Raw genomic sequence first — 19539 nt, forward strand, 5'->3', positions numbered from 1 at the left:
CCCATCACCAATTCATTCTACAATTTTATTCTCATTATGAGTGATTCTTAAAAAGATACCAAAATTCTGTAACAAATTCAATTTTTTTGTACACAGGTTTGTTAGGATGGTTATTTCTGTTAATTAATAAAACACAGATTCAAAATAATAAACTAAAATGTATATATACTAAATATTGTATCTCCTACCTGTAAGTATATATATGCTAGAACCGATATATACATGTTGGTTTTTATATATATCCATAAAAGTTTAATCAAAGAAACTTTCCGTAGGAGGACATTATCTGATTGTACAGGAGATCTTTGCGTATCATGGGTTTGAACAGTAGAGGTCCAGTTATGCATATTTTTTTTTAGATTTTTGACAATTTGAAAAATCTTAAAGGTAAACTGTATAGACAAGAAATATTAGGCAAAATTAAGAAAAAGCTAACTAGGCTATGACAACATAACACACACACACACACATACACACATACACATACACATTAAACAATCAAAAAGTAGAGTGGGGAGATGGCTCATCAGTTCAGAGCACTAGCTGTTCTTACAGGACCTGAGTTCAGTTCCTAGACTATGTCAGATGACTTTCAGCTCCTGTACCTCTAGCCCCATGGAACCCAAGGTCCTCTTCTGACCTCCTGGGGTACCTGCAGTCCCCTGCATATATCCCAACACAGACACACAAACACGTGGACACACATACAGAGTTAAAAATAATCTCTTTTAAAAATGAACACACAAACACAGTGCCACTCTCAGCTGAGGAAAGTGCGCACGAATGAAAAGCATACTATTAGCCGACAACTCAGTGAAATGAATGGAAAAATGAACTTTACTACTGTAACTACGTCAGCTGCTTCCTGTGGCTCTCGCGATGAGCTTAGATACTGATGGTGCCTGCTTCAAGTTCTAACTGACCCAACTGGTCTCTGCCTTGTTCCATCACGCAGGAAAACTGCCTTCTCATGATTCCTGAACGACATCCACCATACACCATATATAAAATATGTGTCAAGGGGCTGGCGAGGTGGCGCAGCAGTGAGCGCACTGGCTGCTCTTCCGGAGGATCTGGGTTCAATTCTCAGCACCCACACGGCAAGCAGTCCACAGCCATCTCTAACTCCAGTCCCAGGGGATCTGATGCCCTCATCTGGCCTCCAAGGTTATGACATGCATATGGTGCACAGACATACATACAAGTAAACACTCATATACTAAGATAAAATAAATACACACACATAAAATATAAATAAGTAAAGCAAAAAACATGTTTAAGTAACTTTTTAACATTACTGGCCAATAGCAGACAACTGTAGTAGTCAAGCTGTGGAAGAGTCAAAGGTCATACACAGATCTTTCTACTGTGCAGAAGGCTTAGTGTCGCACTCCTCCAGATTGTTTCAAGGGACAACAGAGTAGCTCCAAATACACTGACTAGTGAACTTTAATCATGAGCAATAACATCTAGTTGAACATTCATTTTGGTTGAATATTGAAAGAGTAAGATAAAGGTTTGAGCAGTTCACAGCCCAAGAGTTAGTTACACTGTACCCACTCCACTATCCACACCCCATCAGAAGCCACAGAAGCATCAACCTGCAATTCAGCAAAAGGTGAAACACAGCATCAGAGCCAAACCAAGAAATGACTCAACATCTCTAACCAAGCTCATACAATAATTTCTAGGTTTGTCCTTTCTTTAAGACCCAGGGGAAAGGGGAAAGGGCGAGGAGAAAGGAACACTTTGGTCTGTGAGAAGACTCAGCTGGCAAAGGAGCTTTGCCACCCAGCCTGGCAGTTCACTTTAATTCCCAGAAGACACATGGTGGAAAGAGAGAACTCATTCTTGCAAGTTGTGCTCTGACCTCCACATGTGCTCTATAGCTACCTTCTATCCCCAAAGTGAATGAATGAATAAGTGAAATGTAATAAAACAGTAGAATGACTTGAAAGGTGGCAAAGGATTCCATGTGAAATAGAAAGACATGCAGAAAATGTGTATGCGTGTGCGAGACATACATATATATGTGGCATATGCGTGTGCGTATGTGATATGGTATGTGTGTATGTGTGTGTGTGTGTGTGTGTGTGTCTATAAGTTTCTTGTAGAAACTCTTGAAGAAGTTATGATGGCTAGATTGTCAACTTGTCACAAGCTAGGGTCTCTGGGAAGAGCAAACCTCAACTGAAAAAATGCCTCTATCACACTGGCTTGTAGGCAAGTCAGTGGAGCATTTCTTGAGAGATGATTGACGTAGGGAGCCCCACCCACTTGGCTAGTGCCACCTGTGGGGAGGTGGTCCTGGGAGGTATAAGAAAACTGAAGGTGAGCAAGGTAGAGCAGCGTTCCTCCATGGGTCCTGGCTGAGTTACTAAGCCAACTTCATGACGGACTGTGATGGAGACATGCAAGCCAAATAAACTCCTCCCTCCTCAGGGTGCTTTTGGTTACCATGTTTTAATCACAGGAACAGAAAGACACTACTGCCTCTCACAGGGAGTGCCTCTACAGTACTTTACAGTAGCTGAAATCCCAAAAGAATCCGTGGAAGGAGAATTTAGCATTATTAAACCCTACCTCCGGGAAGCGCGGGTTGGCTTTGTTGAGGGCATGTGAACACGCATTCACCGCGTGAGCCAGTTCCTGCTCCAGCAGACAGTGGATCGTGGCTGCGTCGCAAATCCTAAAAGTAAAAGCGAGACAAGATACACAGTGTGGCACATCACTGAAGACTAGCCTTTTGAAGAGTCTCCCCTGCCTGGAGACAGCAGCGCTGAAAGTGACAAAGGCCACAGACACATTCACTCCTTGGAACCTCAAATGCAACACACCAGGGGACGACTTAGTGCCTTTACCATCTACATGCTGTTTTATACGTATCATCAAGTTTCATGCTCACTGCTTATGATGATTAAGTTTCTCAAGCCTGCAGATGAAGGCATGGAGGCTCACGGAGACTGAATATATGTACAGAACCAATAAGTGGCAGGCTAAGAATCTGTTCCCACTTGGTGGCTAAGAGTTGGGTCTTCCAAACATGCTAGGAAGGGGAGTCAAAGATCTTGTCACAGCCTCTCTTCCACACTGAAACTTAGTTCTGTTATAGTGGTTTTTTTTTTGTTGTTTTTTTTAAATGTATACCGTGTTTCACCTACATGTCTGCCTGCACTCCAGAAGAGGGCACCAGATCTCAGTACTGATGGTTGTGAGTCACTATGTGATTGCTGGGAATTGAACTCAGGACCTTTGGAAGAGACAGTGCTCTTAACCTCTGAGCCATCTCTCCAGCTCCCCCTGCTGTAGTGATTTTCATATCTTGTTTGTTTGTTTTATGAGACAGCATTTCTCTGTGTGCCCTTCGCTGTCCTTGAACTCACTCTGTAGACCAGGCTGGCTTCTGTCTTCTAAGTGCTGGGATTAAAGGTGAATGGCACCACTACTTGGCCAACTTTTATATGTAAATTCATCAAACTCATTTTTCAAGTATCTCTTCCCTTCCTGCCTAGAAAGAGAACTTATGTGTGGTCTGCATTGCCTGAAGTGATTCTGCAACTGTTTGTTCTGTCCTGTGACCTTCCGTGGGGACATGGTTCCCGCTCAAACTTCTTTTAACACTCCCACCCCCGACAGTGAGTAGTTCGAGGGCAGCACCTAAGTGGGTAGCGCAGAAATGCTAGTGAAAAGTGCACCACGTGGAAGGGCAAGTTCACTGTAGGTGTCCAGGGTGTTTAAGGTGTAGACTGCAGAGAGCATGCTGGGAAGAGCTGTAAAGGGGGTGAGAATGGCTGAGGCCCATGGGAGGGAGCTAGTGGAACAGGCTAACACATCCCTAGGCAGCAAAAATGGCCTCTAAGAAGAAGACACAGCTGGCCAAGAGCAGAGCCCACCCAGCCACAACTCCAGCAGCACAGCGTACCTGGTGATGAGCTCCTCTGCGGCCTGGGAGCAGAGCCGCATCTGCGACAGCTCTTCTGTAGCCAGGTCAGCGGCGGGGTGGATGTACAGGTTGGTTCGAAGAACTGGCTTACCGGAGTCACCCTTCTGCTTGTCTTCCCACGACTTCAGAGTGCTTTCAAAGGCCTATTTAAAGCCAGGGTTGCAGGAAGCAGTTAAGTTGGAGCTCAGAGACTAGCATAACTACCCAGATGCGCGCGCGCGCATACACACACACACACACACACAGATACAGCGATCTATGAGAGCTGGGTAGAGTCTGAAACTCGGAGCACTTTGTTATGCTCTAAAAACTTACTAAATTGGTGAAAGGGATTTTTCAAGGGTTTCATTGGAGCACAAAGACAGAGTAATGTGACCAACGAAGATGATTACATCACTGAACCTTTGCCCATCTTCATCTGTTCCATTAATGTCCCATCACAACTTTACTTTTTTACTAGACAGCATGAATACTGTCGGCCTTATCTGTTAAAGGCTGAGCTTAACTAAAAATACTTAATGGGGAACCCCAAACTATGGAGGTGATTAGAAAGGTCAATGCTGCCAGGGCTAAGAGTGAGAAAGGGAGAAAGAAGCTGTGGAACACTGGGAAACAACAGGAAAAGTAATGCTATCTAGGAGTGTGGGTGTGTGTGCACGCGCATGCGCGTGCGTGGACGAGTGTGTATGTGGGGGGGAAGAGTGTGTATGTGTGGGTGTATGTGGGATATGTGTGTGAGTGTGTATAAGAGTGTGTATATGTGTGAGTGTATGTGGGATGTGTGTGTGATAGAGTGTGTGTATGTGGGGTGTGTGTGCATTAAGTGTGTGTGTTATAGAGTGTGTGTGTGAGTGTATGTGGGATGTGTGTGTGAGTGTGTTTAAGTGTGTGTATGTGATGTGTGGGTGTGACAGAGTATGTACATGTGTGAGTGTATGTAGGATATGTGTGTATTAAGTGTGTGTGATAGAATATGTATATGTGTGAGTGTAAGTGGGATGTGTATGTGTGTGAGTGTAAGTGGGATGTGTGTGTGTGTGAGTGTGTGGGATGTATGTATGTGTGGGTGAGAATGTGTATATGTATGAGTGTGTGTGTGTGTGTGTGTGTGTGTGTGTGTGTGTGTGTGTGTGTTTGAAACTGTCTCATTGTATAGTCCTGGCTGGCCTGTAACTCATACAGACCAGTCTGGCTTGACTGAAGGAGCTGAAACTGAAAGTGGGTGCCACCATGTCTGGTATTAACAATATATTATTAAATTAGCAACTGGAAGAACTGTACAACTAGTGCAAAATACCAACAATAAGAACTTATATATGCTGAGGGTAGATGAAAAGAAATATATAGGAACAGAATTAGACTTCTATGTACTTGCTGCTTAATTGCTTGGTAAACTTTAAAGTTGTGAAAAAATACTTAATTTAAAATATTTGCTCATATTTGCTCATATTTAAAACAAGGAGCTAAATCCTGTAAATATGCCAGAAAGCCTATTTAAGAAATAATTTAAATTTCTTTCAATGTTTTCTATTTTTCATAATTTCCAACTTTTTGTGCATTGGTGCTTTGCCTGCATGTGTGTTTTGTCTGTGTGAGGGTGTTGGAGCCTGTGGAACTGGAGTGACAGACAGTTGTGAGCTGCCAAATGGGTGCTGGGAACTGACCCCAGGTCCTCTGGAAAAGCAGCAAGTGCAATCAACCACTGAGACATTTCTTTAAAAAAAAAAAATCGATAATGTTCTAGGAGAATTATTTAGAAGCTAGAGAGATGGCCCGATAGTTATAGCATGCTGTACACTTGCAGAAGACCCAGCCCGACACCAGGTGCCTCACAACCACCCGTAACACCAGTTCCAGGGGATCCAGGAACTCTCTGGCTGTGTAAGCATGGCCCTCCTTGCACAGCACCTCCCCCAATACACACATGAGTAAACTTAGTCACATACTCTGTCTCTTGTCAGCATCTGAGCTCTGTTCTTGTGCACAATCTTGATGATTCCTGGAGGCTGAACCCACGCTTCACCATCCACCTGCACTGGAACTCCCTCGTCACCAAATATAGTGATTTTTACTGTGCGGCACTGAAATAAAGCCAATGCATTATTTGAGACCACAGATCAGCCCGAGAATCCACACAATCTGCATTATCTGGGTTTGCCTTTACTCCCCTCTGTGGACTAGAACATCGCGTTTTCCCACTGCAACGACACAGTGACAGCAACGTGACGGAAAGTCAGTGTTTCTACAGAAGTGCATCCGTGTAGCAGTCATCTGCAATAGCTCCTTCCACGTTCCATGACCCAAGAGATACAGTGAGCTTTGACCTGAGAAGCCAACCTGTGCTATCCGGTGATGCTGCAATTTAATGACCCTTGACACTGCCATCTGCACGCTGTCAAAGACTGCAACGACTTCCAGAATCTTGTCATCAAATGAAGGGGCAGCAAATATCTAAAAGGGAAAACAGTATTACACACATTTCCACCAACAGTCTAGGTAGAAGGCAATGCCAAGCCCCCAAAGCCTGCCATACAGATAGACCAAACACAGAAAACGTGATAAAGTAAATATCAGAAAGGAATCGACCAAGGAAATGAATGCTGAAGGCAGTTTAAAATAAACATTTCAAAAAAGGTTTCAAGATCTGCAGGAGTGTGGTACTCAAACATCTCATTCAGCACTGTCTGGACCAACACATCTCAAAATGACTCATCTTGGTGTAGACATCTAAAGGCATCACATATAATTGGCAGACATTGTGATAAGGTGATGTGTACTTCTCAGATGTCTGCCGAGGCCCAGAAGTGGATGCTGATAAACACGCTAATCGTGAGCCTGTGCACTTGGCAGGTTTTAAAGACACACCTTCAAAGTACGCTGAACAACATACATTTGTGCTGTCATCTTTTTTTAAAAGGTGAATCATCTGCAGGTGAGTACAGGTGCCTGAAGAGACCAAAAGAGTGTGTTCATTTTTATCACCTCGACACAGACAGGTCACCTGGGAGGAGGAAACCTCAATGGGAGGATTGCCCCCATCACACTGGCTTGTAGCCACATCCTCAGGTATTGTCTTGATTACTGACTGGTGTGGGCGGGCCTCGCCCACTGTGAGCTGTACCACCTGCATAGGCACTCCTAGGCTGTCTAAGAAAGCAGGCTGAGCAAGCCACGGGGAGAAGAGTCAGTAAACAGCACGGTCCACATGGTCTCTGCTTCAGTTCCTGCCCTCATTTCCCTCCAGCCAATTGTGATCAGGACATGAGGGGATTAAACAAAGCCTTTCCTCCCCACATTGCTATTGGGCATGCAGTTTATCATAGCAATGGGAAGCAAACAAGAACAGATCTTCAGGAGCTGCAGGTGTTCTGGGTGGTTGTAAGCTGGTGCTGGGAACCGAACCTGGGTCCTCTGCAAGAGCAGTAAGTGCCCTGGCCTGCTGAGCCGAGCTGTCTCACTAGCCCTGTGCCTTGTATTTTGATAGAAAGACCTCTTGGGGCACTTGTGAGTAGGTAATCATGAATCTTAGAGGGCAAAACTTCCCCAGATGTACTATGCTTTTATGTCAAGTGCACATTCACAAAATTCATTGCAAGAATTTAAATTTAGTCAGTGTCAGTTCGTTCTTGTGACTTTCTCACTTATTCTATCGTAATTATGACCAATTTTTTTTTACCCACTCTAAAAGAATATCCTATTTAAAACTTGTATTGGAAATACGGACCCACAAACTCACCGACACTGATAATCTCTTCTAAATTCTGTTATCTGCCGGGATTCAAGTTGTATCTCTGTTAGAAACTGTCTCTCCATTTTTTTTCCTCAATGCTTAAGGTTAAAAAAGTATGGTTTGGGACTGAGGATGTAGCTCTGTGTTACAGGGCTCAATTAGTATGTGCAGGGACCTCAGTTTTCATTGTAGTGCGTGCGCGCGCGCGCGGGGGCACACACACACACACACACACACACACACACACACACACACACACACACACACACACACACACACGAAGAGAACTGTGGGTGCTAAACAATGAATATAAAACTCTTAGACCACCGAGTGGCTGGTGGATGTGTAAGAATGCCAAAGTTGGCCAGGCACGGTGGCACCCGCCTTTAATCCCAGCATCAGGGAGGCAGAGGCAGGTGGATCACTGTGAGTTTGAGGCCAGGCTGCTCTACAAAGTGAGTCCAGGACAGCCAAGGCTACACAGAGAAACCCTGTCTTGGAAACAAAACAAACAAAAAACAAAAGAATGCCAAAGTTATTTATATTATTCTCACTGAATTCACAGCCACAAAAAAGAACGGGCTATGCGCCCACAGTCCCAGAACCTATCCGCACGATTAGCATCAGACCTCGTATGCCTGTGTATGCCTCTAACTGAAATCAGGGAACGATCCTTCCAGATGACGAAATCACATCACTTCTCATGGTATGCCCACTTCAGCAATTGTGTTCTCTTTTTCATCCCTTTTAAAGAGCAACTGTATTTGCACCAAATAAACGAGACTGTGGTTGTTCTTTCATAATACAGGGAAGTTTACAAAGAAAACAGAAACAGCCCCCAACCTTGCCAGGTGTGATAATGCACACCTTTAATGCCAAGACTGCAGAAACTTGACAGCATATTCACGAGAGAGAAAATGTTGAAAGAAGATGTTATGAATTTCCAATGTAAAAACAGCTGTCATGTAAATACTGATATGAAGTTAATATCACAAAGCACATTTTTAAAAGCCAAGACAATGTAGTAATTTAATGACCACTGAAGAAACAAACTCTAGCCCTATTGTGCTACTTACATCGTCCTCTTTGGTTCCGCCCCAGAAGTTGGTGCCTCCTGCATAGCTGGGGATGTTCAAGACGGCTATGCCTTGTAAGCTGGGGAGTGGAATATACTGCCCATCACACTGCAAGGCAAACAGCCTGGAGGTTAGAATGCGTCGAATCCTAGCACTCTCAAGTGCATGTGGGAAGAGCAGGGGTTCGAGGGCCTCCTTAGCTACAGAGCAAGTTCAGGTGCAGCCTGGGCTACATGAGACACTGTCTCAAAAATAAAACACTAAGAGGTCAGACAAAAAGAGCGGAGCTGCTACCTCAGGGATACTGACACAGGAATGTGTCCACAGGGCTCGTTTTCTGGTAAATACACACTTCCACCTTACAAAGGCCTTCCTCTTACTTTTCTCTTAAGTCTTCAAAGTATAAGTAACTAAAGAAGAGATTTTATAAAAATTGAATTAAAAATATGCTTCCTTTCATCTTTCCGCCCAGATCAGGCAGATACTTTTCTTGAATCTCCTTCAGACCACCTACAAAATTCTAGCCGAGTGGTTCTCAACCTTCCTAATGCTGCTGTGACCCTTTACTATCGCTCCTCATGTGGTGACCTCCAACCACAAAATTATTTTAATTGCTATTTCGTAACTGTGATTTTGCTATGGTTGTGAATCTCAATGGAATCACCTGTGTTTTCCAATGGCCTTAGGTGACCCCGTCATTCAATCCCCAAAAGGTCATGACCCACAGGTTGAGAACTGCGGTTCTAGCCTGTATTCCTGAGGTCAAGTAAGCCCTGTATGGGCAGGATTTGACCCCATTCATCTCACTCAGGACTTCTCAAAACTTGGTACTTGCCTGGGTTTGGTAACTAAGCAGCAACCATCTAAGCTGAAAGCTGGGTCAAGGCTGATGAGCTGGTTAGGTGGTGGGTAAAGGTGCTTGGCACCAACATGGACAACTTGAGTTCAATACTCATGTATATATGAAATTCCCCAAGTTGTCCTCTGACCCCACATGTATGTGTTGGTACACTTGCACACATACCTCTTCCTCCTCACCCCCCCTCCTCTCTCTCTCTCTCTCTCTCTCTCACACACACACACACACACACACACACACACACACATACAATCAAAGTTTCTAATCAAAGCTGTGCTGTTCATGTAGCTAGATGCAAAGGGCACAAAAATTATGCATATTGAAGAGCACTGTACACTCCCACCTTCTAATTCACCTAAGTGAAAATTAAATTACCACTCAGATGGGAAAGTGAGGGCTAGTGACAGTAATTACACATGGTATGAATGAATGCAGTGCCTGTGAGGACCAGAAGAGGGTGCTAGATTGCCTAAAACTGGAGCTACCATTGGTTATTAGCCCATGTTGGTGTCAGGAGCCTGAATTCTCTGAAAGCTGAGCCATCTCTTCAGCCCCAACCCTCTCCGGGTGAGGATTGCTCCAAGTTTCAGGCTAGTTTGGGCTACATAGTGAGACCCTGTCTTAAAATACAAAACAAAACAAGACAAAAATACTTCTTTTATATTTACAAATGGATCAATTTTCCTGAGTACAAGCTAAATTGGCATTTTCATAAATGTTGTTCTGCAAATGTATTTTAATTTCATGGTTTTTTTAAAATTCTACTTATTCATTCTTAAATAAAATTTGGTTAGATACTACGATAGTAATAAGCACTTAAGGAGTGGATTGTCTTCATAGCTTCTGTATGAATTTGCCTCTTTCCAGTTATTTGTGTTTACATTCTCTCTGTACTTAAAATGCACAAGAGCATATGATCATTATTTCAGTGAGAAAGTTGGACTGCTTTGACCCACACTTCAGTAAGGCATTTTATAGACAAGTCACTGTTAATTAATGTATGTAAATTTTAGTGAAACCTCCCATTTACACTGCCCAACACTGTGCAGCTGTAAAGGAGCAGATATGCTGTGATCCTATCCTGAAGCTCCCATCATAAAGCTCTCCCCGCGCTCTGAAAGCTGGGGCTATGAGCACCCCAGTGCCGCACAGCAACCCCGTGTCCATGCCACCATGCATCTCAGTTTGCACTGTGAGTTCTTCTGTCTCGTCCAGGGAATTTGCACCAAGCACTCTTCCACCCACTTGTAGACAGAGAAGCCACTGTCCAAATCTTTGCCAGCACAAATTCAAATTCCACACATGAAATCCATATCCTTCCATACCAGAGGGGCAAAGTTGTCTGTGTAAAACAGGGAATGAACGGTGAACTCAAAACAGGACCAGCACACAACCGGGCGCCTCCTGGGGGGACTTTGCTCCATCTCTATCCCACCAGCACCATCACCAAGGAGAGAAACTGTTAAACAGGCCCTCCACACTCAATGCTCTTAGAAGGTGGCTTACTTTTCCTTACTTTAAGTTTCTTATTTTATCCCTTAGCATATACTTTTTGCTTTTTTGGATAAGGGCATGTAGCTCAGGCTGCCCCAGGCTCACCACCTTCCTTCCCACATCTCAAGGGTTACGATTACAAGCATGAGCAGCCAGGCCAGGCTGATCTAACATACACTTGTATTTACAGATTCTTAACTTGAAGTTTGAAAGTAAGGGGTCCTTGGATATTTTTTTTTAATGGATACTTGTTGATTAAATGTCCACTAACCAACGTAGGGCTTAGACTTACTCTGCTACAGGCGTAGGCAACAAGCCGGCCATTAACAGTCCCTGTGACTGCCCCATCCACAGACGTGCAGACTGTATGGAAGCAGAGATGCTTCAGATAGCGGCTGTTCTCATTTTTATTATGCTCATTTGTTTAAGCGGGGGGCGGTCATGATGTACCATGATGTGTGCGCACTGGCCACAAGACAATTTGGAGGAGCCAGTTCTCCCCTTCTGTCATGTGGGCTCCAGGGACGAAACTCTGGTTCCCAGGCTTGGCAGCAGGGCCCTTTACCCACAGAGCCACCTCACAGGCCTCTCATGTGTTTCTGAAACATTGTATTTATTAGACATCTCATTATATTTTACTTGATTTGGTAATAAGGAAATATATGGTAATCTGACAAAAATACTTAACTGATTATCATACTGTGCATTATGTCTACATAACTTGTTTAATGCATTAAGTTTTAAAACGTTATTAAAGGGATCCATTGTTTCATCAGGCTGTCAGAGGGTCCCACACCATCAGTGTCTTTTAAAATGGAGAGGAAAGAGCTCTAGGTAAGATGTCTTCTTTAAAACTTACATCAGCAGCAAAGATCATTTCCAGTTACAAAGACTGTTCGGCCACCCAGGCTGACAAGTAGCCAGTGTGTTTTTCACTTTTCCTACAGCACTAGGAACTACATGAGACAGTCAAGACTTCTTGATTAGGCAGCCTTTGGGTCAGGACACCAGCTACGGGCTAAGTAAGCCTCCTGAGCATGTGTGAGGTCGGTTAGGTATACTGTTGTGCCGTTTGTTTGCTTTGCTTTTTTGAAGAAAGGGTCACGCTATGTAGCCTGGAACTCCACACCTCAAATGTGGGCAACTGTCTTGCTTCCATACCAGAAGAGCTGGGCGTACAGGCATGTGCCATCACACCTGGCTCTTCCCCCACCCCCACTAATTTATGATCAGATGGGAACAGAGGAAGCTCCGGGTAAGTGAAATCCTGAGTGAATGTGTGTTGTTGACACAAGCACAACCGTGTCAAGAACCCTGTAGCGTCAGGTGCAGAGGGATGGCAAAGCCTTCCTCAGGGGACCAAGTGCTAGTATGGCTGGTATGTGCAGACCATGTCCAGGACAGCTTTCTGCGCCCTGGGTGTTTACAGCCTAAAGCTCACCCGTACAGAGACAGCTCCTACCAAGGTTAGCTTATGTGTCCCCTGATCCAGCTGTACACCATAAAGCCCGCCTCCGTGTTCATCATTATGTAATAATCCCGCCTCCCTGTTCAACTATATATGCTGCGTTCCTAGAGAGCTGCAGCTTCTTCAGCTGAGAGCCAGGCCACCGGCCCCGGCTTTCTGTCCTTGTGTCTGTCTGTCATTTCTTCATCCTCTCATGCTCCAATCAGTCTGTTCCTGGAGCCCTGCTGGACATGTCACTCATCACAATTCAAGGAGCATCTTCCTTTATCAAAGTGTCATTTCCCTAACCATCTGTGTCTTGAGAAGGTGTCAGCTACTGTGTTACACACCGAGGTTACGGCAATGATTAGAACGATCTAACTGCTCTTAAGGAGTGTGGCCAACTGAGGACATGGGTCAAAAATGAAGGAAGACACAACACAACACATACGAGGGTAGCTAACTGCCTTGGGTGGGGCTGCAATGCAGAGTCTGAGCAAAGGGTGAACCTTCCTGGTTTTGTAGCCTTTCACCTCACCTCTATTTTAACTGTACAAGCAACCATGCCTAGTGATATTTTCTAGAGTGGAAAGGATCAATGGGCTGACTTGCATGACATTTAGTTGACAGTGCCTGAAGCGCCCTAGCTGGCCTACACCCCAGTGACAAGACAATGCCAAGACAACACTGCTCAGTTAAGTTAACCCAGCAGAGCATTTAAGACTTAAGAGTCATAATCTCTTCTGCATTAGTGGTGTACTTCAGATAAAAAATATCTGATCATAAAAGAAAAGTAAGATAGTAAAGATAAAAAGATAAGCCCTGGGCCGAGGATAAAAGAAAATAAATGCATAGTAATCGGTAGACTCCAAGGATTTCCAATCATCGATTTCTTGCTATTGCAAGTAACTTTTGTTATCCTTTCGTTTCTATTTACATTAGTAAAACATTGTCAAAATCTTAATTTTAACTGACTTGTTGGAAATAATTGAATCAGAATAAATATATATTTAAATTAAAATGTATGACCTACCAACACCATCTCCAAGGATTTTATAAAACACTGGGCACTGCAGAGTTGGAACACTGAAGTGGCAAAGTCCATTATCAAAGACACTGTCTTGCTAACGTACCTGCCAGGTTCCAGCTTGGTGGCCCTGGCTTCAGGAACAGATGAGAATGGTACGGTTAAGTCTGTTCCTTCTAGACGAGTTGACACTACCTTTAGCCTACATTTATTCCCTACTTAAGAGGAATCAGGTCAAGTTAGCTCCTCCAACTGCCTCTGTAGGACACACTCAGGTGTCTCGGCTCTGGGATCGGCTCACCTCTAGTTGAACCCTTTGTTCCAGGTTCTTGTATGACCTCTGCAATAACTCGCGGGTCCCAAGGACTCCGTACCACATCAAGTTTTTAGTTCGGCTTCTGAAAAATAAGTATTTTTGTGCAATCTTAGGAAATGTTATTTATTCACCCCCTCAAAGCAGAAGAGATAATAAGTGAAATTAAAGTAAAATTGCCTTGATGTAACATTATTGCTATTATTGAAATTACCTGCATTTTTCAGGGTGCTCTTCTCTCTTATTATTAAATTCTAACGAAATTTTTGCATCTAATCCAATCCCAAAGTAATTGTTCATGACACATTTCTCAGAGTAGCCATCTCTGTAAGGGAAAGTACATAAAAGTCAATTTCAGATTCATTACAGCAAGCACAGTTTATTTACATGATTGCACTTACCACCACTTGGGTGCCCATTCTCCCTAGAGGATTGGAAATTAGGAGCCATACCCTAGAGATACGCTATGTGCACAAACATGGAGTCACACCCTAGAGATACACTGTGTGTGCAAACATGGAGTCACACCCTACAGATATGCTATGTGCACAAACATGGAGTCACACCCTAGAGATACACTGTGTGTGCAAACATGGGGTCACACCCTACAGATATGCTATGTGCACAAACATGGAGTCACACCCTAGAGATACACTGTGTGTGCAAACATGGAGTCACACCCTACAGATACGCTATGTGCACAAACATGGAGTCACACCCTAGAGATACACTGTGTGTGCAAACATGGAGTCACACCCTACAGATATGCTATGTGCACAAACATGGAGTCACACCCTAGAGATACACTGTGTGTGCAAACATGGAGTCACACCCTACAGCTATGCTATGTGCACAAACATGGAGTCACACCCTAGAGATACACTGTGTGTGCAAACATGGAGTCACACCCTACAGCTATGCTATGTGCACAAACATGGAGTCACACCCTACAGATACGCTATGTGCACAAACATGGAGTCACACCCTACAGATATGCTATGTGCACAAACATGGAGTCACACCCTACAGATATGCTATGTGCACAAACATGGAGTCACACCCTACAGCTATGCTATGTGCACAAACATGGAGTCACACCCTAGAGATACGCTATGTGCACAAACATGGAGTCACACCCTACAGATACGCTATGTGCACAAACATGGAGTCACACCCTACAGATATGCTATGTGCACAAACATGGAGTCACACCCTACAGATACACTATGTGCACAAACATGAAGGCACACCCTAGAGATACGCTATGTGCGCAAGCACAGTGCATATATGCCATTTTTGGTCTGAGACAAAAGCAAAGCAGAGACAGTCAGTGTTTTGTTTCCTATTAAATCTGGCAGCCTGAAGCCTTCTGTCTTCCACATAAGGCTCTGACCACACAGGCAGATGATGCATCTACGGGAGGCTCTGATCTCATGGGCAAGGCTTCTCCTTCCTAATCATCAGCCAATAAAAGTGGACAAACTGTAAGGAGTACTTTATTATAAATATTGTTACTACTTTTTTAATTCTTCCAATTACATTTTTAGGGGTGGATGAATGTTGCACAAATGCCACGTCTACGTATGAGGACCAAAAGAGAATTTGCAGGACTCAGTTCTCTCCTTCCACCATGGGTAAAGGTACTTGCTTCCAAACTTGATGACCCGCATTCAATTCCTGGGACCCACATGGTAGAAGGGAATAACTGACTCCTACAAGTTGTCCTCTGACCACCAGATACATACCATGATGTGCAAACACACACACACACACACACACACACACACACACACACACACACACACACGCACGCACACACTCACAAAGCACATTTTAAAGTGAAAACAAAATTAAGTCCATCTCAACCTTTCAAATGCACTTTTAGGGAGTCTACAGAGATGAGATCAACGTGGGTTGGAAACCATGCAGTTAGATGTGGAAAGATGGCAGGATTAGCAGACTGATGAGCGAGGAAGGCAGGGAGGGCGCAAATACGGGCACAAATCAGCACTACCCGTCAGGGAGCAGCAAGAAGCACTGCGCCAGAGTGTGCTGCTAAACAGCAGGTGAGGCAGACCACCTCAGGGACAGACCACGGAGCTTCGTCACCATCATCTACTTCTAAGCATCTTCACAGCCCCTTTTGAGGATACAACCACATACTCGGGGACACAGGCACAATGTTAGGAACTGAACATAACAGAAACAAACAAACTAAAGCCAAATCACCACAAAGGCGTCTCTTACAGCGAATCCAGATCCGGGTCAATAAACGGCGTTGCACCAAAAGGATCGATGTTTGCCAGCAACATTTTGTTGATGATAGAACTCCCAGCAATGGAGGCAGCTAGTCCTGCTCGTAAACCTGACAGAAAAATGCGAGGATCACATGATTAAGAGAAAGTAGGGTCAGATCTGGTCCACTCATCCTGGTCTTGTCTCAAACATCTTGCTTATGAACGTGAGGTGTTTTAATATGTGCAAATGTCTGTCTGCTGTAATAAAAGAGTTACAGAGAGAACAACATGAAAAGGAGTATTTGTGATGAGTCCTCAGCATTCAGCAATTTTATGATTTGTAGTTTTCCAGCACTTCATTTTCTGGGTTAAATTCACCCCAAGTATTTTGTCATTTTTGATACAATTTCAAGTGGAACTTTTTTCTTAACTTCATGATCAGATTGCTCAGTTGCAGTGTACAGAAATGTAATGATAACAACATAATTTCTGCATATTGATCATTTACTCTGTAAGCTTAGTACACTTACTAGCTTTAGTAGTGCCTTAGCTTGCTTGTGTGCACGTCTGAGCATGTGCACATGCATGCATCCCTTGAGGTTTTCTATATGCCAGGTAAGTCTGGGAAGGCACACAGTCGTACTTCCTCCCTTTCCTGGTGGTTTGAGACAGGGTCTCTCTATGTAGTGTTGGCTGTCCTGGAGCTTGCTGTGTAGACGAGGCTGGCCTCAAACTCACAGAGATCTGCCTGCTTCTGTCTTCCCAGCGCTGGGATTAAAGGCATGTGCTACCATGCCAAGCTTTTATTTCCAGTGTTTGATTTTGTTTTTATGTCTTCTTGAGTGGGATTTTGGCTCACGTGTTTTTAGGCATTTGTCTGTTTCCTCTAGGTTCTGACTGGTCTTTATGGAGTATTTATGTCCACTATATATATATAATATTTATATTCAAAGTGACATAATTTGTGGAACGTGTTTTGCAATTTCCACGTTCCAAAATATTGGCAATTGTTGATCGTCAGACAGTATAATGTGTGTATATGTGTGTATATGTATGTGTGTGTGTGTGTGTGTGTGTATACACACACACACACACATAATCTGTTTCTCTAAGCTCCATAATGGTGTCTTCTCAAGATTTCTCTCAATTCTGATTTTACTGGTTTGAGTTTTCACTCTTCAACTTCTTGTTCATTTTCTCTACTGGCTTTTTATTCTCTATTTATCTACACTCTGACACCTATTGCGAGCTTCCTGCTGTGTGCGTCCGTTAGTTTGCCCTTATCCTAGCTTACCAAGGTGGGTGTCAGGAGGTTGGACACGTTTACAGCTATACACTTCACCCTACGCATGGTCCAGCTGCATCAGTTAAGTTTTAGGACGGTGCATTTCTGTCCTCACTTACCTCAAAGCACTTCTATTAGTTGTAAATGGTTTTATTTCTTCAGATGAGAGGATGAGATGAGAGGCATTCTCAAGCCTGAACTCTCGCTGGCTAGTTCAACTCAGCTATTCTGGCCTCCAATCCTCTCTAAGATGACTGACTCAAACTGGCTTCTCTTGGCTTATTAGAATTGCTCTGTCTGACCATACCAGTAAGAAACCCTTGATAAAAATGTTTCCCTCTCTCCCTGCACTCCTCTTAAGTAGCCTCTCTTTCCTGCCCTGTTCTCACGAGAGTTGGGCATGTCCTATCTCTGACTCGTTATGTCAAATTTTTCTCTGATTCATCCCTTTGTCTGCCCCTCAATTAGACGTCACTTTTCAACATGGCTGCTTCCTTCTCTAATACCTCCATGGTTTGGCGATGAAGGCGCCTGTATTCCAGCCACATCATCCTGCAACCTAAAGCTTGTCTGCATTCCAGCCAGATCACACAGCCCCTAGAAGGTCTTTACATGTGATCACTGTCCAGTGCAGCCATGCTGCTGGATTAACATTCCTCTACACTTGCTTATTATTTTTTCTAATGTATTCCTTACATGTTTCCACACCTGTGTACTTCCCAAATCTCATTCTCTCACCAGTTCTGCTTTCGCTCCATCATGCCGAGAGCACAAAAGTGAGATGGTGATCCTTTTCGTTTCTCTGGGAATGGTTTGAGTCCCAACTGGCTTAGGCTTTACCCCAGAGAATGTTCTACGTGTGCTTGAGAAGAATGCATACTCTCCTGTGGATTAGTGTCCTTTAGATCTTCCCAGGGTCACACTGTGGTCACATGGGGCTTCTGGGTACTCACTCTATCTCCTTGATCACCTGACTGGTTGTTCTGTCTCTATTGAAAGGAAAAAAAGTCTCCAACCAGTACTTGGATTACAGTTCATCTTTAAAAAGAAATTCCACGAGAAGGTTCTTTTCATGGTCTACATAGATCCCAACACACTCAAATGAAGATCAAAAGAATTTAAAAACCTCTGTAAATTTAGGAAGCTCTGAGGCAGCTACTGTCCTCCCGTTCCTTAGGAACCTCTGAGGCATGTGTATTTTCCTCCAGCTATTACCTGTCTGCTTTTGGGTCTACGTGCATCAACCTAATCCCAAGCAAACTCATTTCAACAAGCCTAGAACAGCTACTAGGCCGGCAATCTCTGCAGAGAACGTAGTGGCTTAAGAGACCACAAGGAAAGCTGTGGAGATACCTGGAGGTCACTGAAGGGGAAGAACGTCAGTTCCAATTCAGGCACAGACTCCTGGGCTCCGACCCAGAACCAGTGAACTAACGTTTCTAAGGGCAGGGCCTAGAATGTGTGTTTGAATGTGCCCTATACAATTAGACAGGTAATAATTCTACACCTAAGTTTGGCAACAACAGTCTCTTAAAGGAACATCTGTCACTAACAACACCTTTCTGTAGCCTATGAATAATAGAAGTTACATATTTTCACAGATCTACTAGAACGTATACCATGTCACACATTGCCCTACCTGGACAGATGATTCTCGTGTTGAGCACAGGGAGATTTTCTTTGGTGGTGGCCACAGCTGGACCAGTGACGGAATCAGTTTGGGAAGGGCCACGACTTGCCTGGGCATCGGGAGACTGAGATGTGGTTTTGGCTGTTCACAAAAATGCAGATTAAAAATGGCAAATGAAACTAAACAAGCCCCTATAAACTCAATACATGTAACAGCAACCAAATGCCTATTTAAATCAATGAGTGGAACTGAAGACTTAATGATATTTACCTTGCCTGTCATTTTATTTTCATTTTCCTGAGACACATGGAGAGCATCTACCGAGGGAGATATACTGATCTCTGGTTTTGAATGGATGTTACCAGAACACAGATATCTACCATCATTAAAAAATCAATAATATGCTTCATTTGAATGTGATCAAACCACACTTGAGAAATACAAAATTTAAAGCCTAGAGACTGTTATGCTGCACATTACCACATTTCCTGTTAATCA

General features: G+C 43.7%; 1 protein-coding gene across 3 annotated transcripts in view; it reads right to left on the reverse strand.

Annotated features, from left to right (window-relative positions):
• The window catches only part of Dgkh (diacylglycerol kinase eta), a 171870-nt gene that overhangs the window by 12175 nt on the left and 140156 nt on the right, over nt 1–19539 (reverse strand). For all 3 annotated transcript variants that reach the window (XM_051160864.1, XM_051160863.1, XM_051160865.1), the window contains 9 exons: nt 19051–19182; nt 16137–16254; nt 14104–14214; nt 13878–13974; nt 8750–8857; nt 6281–6394; nt 5890–6024; nt 3923–4086; nt 2584–2689 (listed from right to left, as the gene is read on the reverse strand). In XM_051160864.1, coding sequence (XP_051016821.1) covers nt 2584–2689; nt 3923–4086; nt 5890–6024; nt 6281–6394; nt 8750–8857; nt 13878–13974; nt 14104–14214; nt 16137–16254; nt 19051–19182 — 1085 coding nt within the window. The remainder of the gene's footprint in view (nt 1–2583; nt 2690–3922; nt 4087–5889; nt 6025–6280; nt 6395–8749; nt 8858–13877; nt 13975–14103; nt 14215–16136; nt 16255–19050; nt 19183–19539) is intronic.

Source organism: Acomys russatus, chromosome 18, assembly GCF_903995435.1.
Source record: "Acomys russatus chromosome 18, mAcoRus1.1, whole genome shotgun sequence".
In the NCBI taxonomy this organism is placed as follows: Eukaryota; Metazoa; Chordata; class Mammalia; order Rodentia; family Muridae; genus Acomys; species Acomys russatus.